Source organism: Merops nubicus, unplaced genomic scaffold (genome assembly GCF_000691845.1).
Source record: "Merops nubicus isolate BGI_N331 unplaced genomic scaffold, ASM69184v1 Scaffold41314, whole genome shotgun sequence".
In the NCBI taxonomy this organism is placed as follows: Eukaryota; Metazoa; Chordata; class Aves; order Coraciiformes; family Meropidae; genus Merops; species Merops nubicus.
The window spans coordinates 1-6,056 of NW_008604283.1; the positions used below are offsets into that span (position 1 = coordinate 1).

At 37.5% G+C, this 6,056-nt stretch overlaps 1 protein-coding gene across 1 annotated transcript; it reads left to right on the forward strand.

Annotated features, from left to right (window-relative positions):
- Positions 1-391: 391 nt before the first annotated feature.
- Positions 392-5,630, forward strand: LOC103771656 (short transient receptor potential channel 3-like; the record flags this gene model as incomplete). Its single annotated transcript, XM_008938957.1, has 4 exons — positions 392-601; positions 3,012-3,095; positions 3,609-3,684; positions 5,058-5,630. Coding segments are annotated over 4 exons (513 nt in total), but the record flags the coding sequence as incomplete, so codon positions are not given.
- Between the last annotated feature and the right edge of the window lie 426 nt (positions 5,631-6,056).

Here is a 6,056-nt window from a genome sequence, read left to right on the forward strand (position 1 = left end):
GGGGAAAACCAGCCCTGTCCCAGCCCAGCCGGGACAGGCTGCTGCGATGGGAAAAACAAGACTTTGAAAAGCCAAAAAAGTTCCACTTGAAATAGCAAGGAGTTTATGTGTTGGCTTTTGCTTGGTGCAAAAATAACACTTGTTTAAATGGTTCACATGCTTCAACTAAGTTTCGTCAATGAGCTGTTGCCATAAAGACACAACTGAAATTTAGTTAAAATAGACTGGATAAAGTGGTTGCATTTTTGCAGAACTACTGGGAGTGTTACTTAGCAAGCAAATAACATTTTATGTAAAACCAGAAAGGGTCAATATTTAAAAAGTTTCATTTGGAATAAGTTTTGCATTTCATGAAAACAAACTACGCGTTTGTTTTTATATCTTCACACAGGATGACAGTGATGTAGAATGGAAGTTTGCTCGCTCTAAACTTTGGTTATCGTATTTTGATGATGGAAAAACATTACCTCCACCATTCAGTCTTGTACCAAGCCCCAAATCTTTTTTCTATTTCATCATGAGGATCATTAACTTTTCTAAGTGCAGGAGGAGACGACTACAGAAGGACATTGAAATGGGAATGGGAAATTCCAAATCTAGGGTAGGTGCTGAAATCTTTTCTTTCAGTGAAGAATCATATGTTCATTCCAGCATTCTGCTTTTCTTAAAGTTTTAGGGTATAATTTGTGATGATAGTAATTAGTCAAGTGTTATATTCATAGACCTGTATTTCAGACTGGCTAAATATACTGCATAAAACAAACAAAAAGCTATACATTTTCTTGGGATAACAAGATCCAATCACTGGAAAAACACAATTAAAACTGAGTATTTGAAGATGCAAATAATTTGCACAAGGAATTGCCTAAATATTTAATAAAGTTGTCTTTAGGCTCCATCAGAAAGATTTTTAGGGCAGGGTAAAAAAAAAAAAAAAAGGGTAGGGGAAAGACAAGGGGAGAAAAATTTTCCTTTCACTAGGACAGTAAAAGGATAAAGTGTGGTCAGTATGATGTTCACTTCCTGCTGCCAGAAGCTGTTGACAACAGAAGACAACAGGAAAGAGAGGGGATTGGTAATAAAGATCTTCAGCACTTCCATGACGTTCTAAATTTGGGTATCTAAATATTCTTTACAAATATTATTGGGGTGCAGTGTCACAATGCCCCTGTGAGCATTAGATAACAATTCCTCTCGTTTTACTGTTGGGAAACTGGGGCACGGATGGCTTCAAGAGGATATGTGTGGCTTTTTTATATGTTAGGCTCAAGGCCCTGTGTATTACAAAGGCTGAAAGCAATACCTTGAAAATAGTTACTTGCTCTACTGCAAATTATCAGAAATGTCAAATCTAGTCATCTTTTGGAACAATCTCACTGAAGCCTAGGACTTCTGAGCTGCTGATGGTACTCAATCTTCAGTAAAGAAAGTATTTTCTCCATTTTTTTGCAGGCAGTGAAAGCAGCTACATGTTGATAAAAATGTCAATTTATATCAGTGTAACTAGAAGCTTTTTTTGTGCTACTAACTGCTCAGGTTTTGCTTTCTAGTGCTCCAAGCGCCTCAACTTCATTAGTTCTCTCCAGTCACTGTACAGATGTATTAAAATACAAAACTAAAGAAACCCCCACAGCCTAAGACACATTTTTATATTAAAACAGTCAGTAGCACTTACGTTTGGTACTTACTATCATATTTGGAATGTAAATCACTGAAGAACTAAAATCCTGTCTGTGTCACTGCTCAGACGGGTTTAGGTGGAGCTAGTCTTGACCTACAGATTACTTTTCTGTGGAAAAGGCAAATGCAGAGCCACCTCTGCATCAGGCAGGGCTGGCACACTGTGTGTTACGCTGCACAAAGGTAAATCCTGTGCCACTTCCTATTAAAAGTGGTGGCTGAAGCTCATGTCTCATTGTCCACAAGGTGGGCAACCTGGAGTAGGTAAAAATAGCCCACGTGTGGCCCAATGTGACAGGCTGTTTGCCATGTAGGCACAAAACCCTTGACAGTTACAGAAAGCATCAAACGTGCTATGTATCAAACGAATGTATCAAACATGCATCTGCCTCACCAGAGAGACCAGATATTGTTGATTTTTTTGTCAAGAAAGGTTGGACCAGTTGATCTTTGAGGTATCTCTCTATCTGGTATTCTATGGTTTAGCAACTTCTAATTGACCACACAGAGAATTAATGGCAGATGCCCATTAGAAGGTTGAATCTTCTTCTGTGGATACACATGCTTTGTTTCACCCTCATCACTGTATCTGAGAGAAGAGTTAGGTCCCTGATTTGGTAGTAACAAACATTCTGTGTTGGTCACAAAACCATCTTTTCCCTTCAGTTTCTAGCCTATTGCTGCAAAAATCTTTAATTACTTGGCATCTAATGGCTTTGCAATCATTGAGTAATTGAACAATGATCACTTTTCTACATTTATTACTATTCCTGAAAACGGTGCTTTGGAAAAACATTACAAACTAAGCAGAAATAGTTTTGAACGTTTATTTGTAGTTAAAAGTACACTGAAGAGTGCAGATCAACAACAGCTCTTTGTTAAAGCCAGTTTAGAGAGTCTTTCCTTGCCCTGGCCACTCACCTCTGCCTCAAAGTCAGTAATCATTATTTCCTCAGTTGTGTGAGCACATTTTGCTTTGAATTGGTATTGTGAACAGGATGGTTAAAATTATCAGAGTAAAAGAAAAATAAAACTCAAAAAAAACCCAAACCAACAAACAAAAAAATGCAACCAACCGAAGACCAAACAAACAAATAACAAACAAACAAAAAAACCCAAACCAAAACGAACCAACACTCCACCAAACCAAAAAATACACCAACAAATAAGTCAAGGCAATAGCAGTTTGTTTTTTTTTTAAAATAATATTCTGGTAATATTGAGTATGGAAACATCTCTATGATGTCTCTCAGAAAAAAAAAAAAAAAAAGGAACTGAATTCTAACTGTGAAAACCATAGTATATTTTAATTTTGACTTATTTCTTCCTAGTTAAACCTGTTCACTCAGTCGAACTCTCGAGTTTTCGAATCACACAGTTTTAACAGCATTCTCAATCAGCCAACACGCTATCAGGTAAGCACTTACAGTGGTCACTGCTTTGAGTAAAAGAACTATGTGAAGGTACTAGTAGAAGTACATTTTGTCTTCTTTAGATAAAGAAAACCTGTAGAAATCAAATTCTAGAATGTTACTGGGAAAAAAAAGATAATTATTTGTCAAGCCCCATTATTTGAAGATTTTAAAAGTAGCCCATACAAAGCTGAGTTTAACGAAGAGCAGACCTATTCTGAAGCTACTTAAAGCCTAAATTAGGTGTGTTTATACATTTTTCTCTTGTCCTGTCCCCTACAAAAAGTTATAGTGCTCTGTGCATAAGAGGTAATTGGATGAGAAAGTGATTTTTTTCTTTTTTTTTTTTTTTTTTGTAATGGTGAAGCTCAGCATGCCACCAAAAAAGCCCTGGTTGATCTGGGGCTGTTCATTGTTTCATTTTACACTGATATGAGGGGTATAGTTAAGAAAGAAAAGTGAATAGCATTTAATTATATGTGCTTACCTGATTATATTACTGTTTTAATCTGGCAGCAAATAATGAAAAGACTGATAAAACGTTATGTTCTGAAAGCACAAGTGGACAAAGAAAACGATGAAGTAAATGAAGGTAAGAAAGAGATGGCATTTGCAATATTCAGAGAGTTTTTGTTGTATTAGGAATCATTACTGTGGTGGATGGAGGTTTCAGGTATCAAACAGGCTTTATTTCTACTTCAAATGCACTGAACTCGGGTAGGTAGTAGTGTAAGTACACCTACCTGTACAGCAAAAACGGACAAGCCCAGCCGAAGAAGTAGAACTCGGAAATATTACGGCCTCGTTTTACAGGTGGGGAAGAAAGAGCACAGACGTGACACGTGTTAGAGAGCAAACTTGTGTGGAAGACACTAACTGTGTTCATACTTGCAAGTCTTTCCAGTTCCCTGCTGCCTGTTTGGTGCTGCAATGTATGTGTTCAGATAGGCAAGATGGTGCAGAAGCATCATAGTTCCTGGTTCTTCCTTTATGATCAATTTTTGTAGAGGAAAGTCCACTCTGACCAAGTCAGCTCACACCTGAACCTCAGTCTTCAGCTCCATAGCAAAGGTGATGCTTTCGGTGTCATGCTCATCTCATTTGTACCTGAAATGTAAATCCAGCCTTTGAAGATAAAACTTTTGAAGTCTGCCATATGCTAAATTGAAAACTTCTGTGTCCTTATGTACTGCATCTATTTTAAACATAAGCCTAGGGATTTTTCCCTCTTTGCATCATGAGAGAATTTACGTCTTGTTTTGTAGTCTCATTTCATGCAAGGCAAATAATTTCTTGTGGTGGCTACTGTGTAAGGATACACATATCCCAGGCTTGCTGGAAGGATAATATGTGAATATTTTAAAAAGCTTTGCTCTTGAACTGAATATCCTATAATGGGAAAGATGCTGTTGCTTGCTACAAGCCTGGCCTCGACAATTGTTTTCTTTCAAATGCGTTTTTTTGTGATTGTGTTGAATTGTTAACATAATTTTAAATTGGTTGACTTTTTCTAATTCAAAGGCTATTGGTAAGGAAGAGGAGAGAGACTCAGCAGCTGTGAGTTTTACTGCCAGCTCTGCCACACTTTTCCTGTGTGATCTTGGCACATCACTTGAGAAAACAATCTCCTTTACCTTTTCCTTCTGAAAGGGGGTTACTAATATTTACCAGCTGTTCAGCAGTGTTGGTGTGATTAATTCATTAACCTCTGTAAAGCACTTTTTGACTCTCTGATGTTCTGTATACACATGGAGCACAACACCAGAGTTCAATTAAAATACTTTGTATACTATTTAGGGGTGGAGACACATCTTGTTGAGAATGAAGATGAGGTAAAGCCTCCTTCCCTACCTCACCACATGAACATTTTGAGATAGTAACCAGAAATACGTGCTGATGTGACTTATCAGTACTGAGTAAACGTTAAACTTGGCTAACGAGTGTTTCTTTCAATCATTAATACAGGTGAACTGAAGGAAATCAAACAGGACATCTCCAGTCTTCGCTACGAACTTCTGGAGGATAAGTCCCAAGCAACAGAAGAGTTAGCAATTTTAATACATAAACTCAGTGAGAAACTAAATCCTAATATGCTGAGATGTGAATGATTAAAGAAAGGAACTGCGGCTTCGATTACAGCACAACTATTTACTGGCAATAATATTTCAGTATCTTATACTTGAAAAATGTATTGTAGATTTTTAGCACTAAATAACTTTATGTACAGCTTCTCTGGAATTTAGTCTTAGGAAATTTTATTAACTCACCACAAAAAAAAATTTGCTCTCTTTGTTTTAATTGTCTAAAAGCAAGAACTATCTTAATTTAATTATCTTAATTTTTTGGTTTTGCATTTATGCATTAAAAGGTGTAACGGTATGAATTGCTGGTATGTTAACAGGTGTGTGAGTACATGTTGAGAATCCTTTGCACTAAATTTGCAAGAAAAATTGTAAATAACAGGTACAGCCCGGGACTGTGTTCCTTGCAGCAACTGGGTACGACTAGGATTTTTTATAATGCCATAAATGGACTAGAGCTGAGTGAGGATTACTTGAGATCTTGTTGTGATTTAAGTTAGTGTGCAAGCAGAAAACTCCTGGTGTCATGACAAGGAATGCATGAAAATCAGGTAAGTGTCAGTACCTGCAGCACTGTTTGACATCTGTGTATATACGGTGTACCCACAACTACTGTTTCTTAACTCAGTGTATTTACTTTGAAGAGGAAAGCCTAGAATTATTTTATTTTTAAAACCCACTGACTTTGGAAGGCCATGCGAACTCGGTCCCAAGCTCCTCTTTCTGTGGTAGAGATGATTTTTTTAAAACCTCGGGCTCCGTGCGGGGCTACCGTTTTGTTACACTGTTCGAAATAACGCCTCCGATGCTTCGTTGTTAAATAAAACATTCCTACTTTACGGATGCTCCGTCCCTGTCGCCCGCCTGCTTCGGCCCCGGCCCC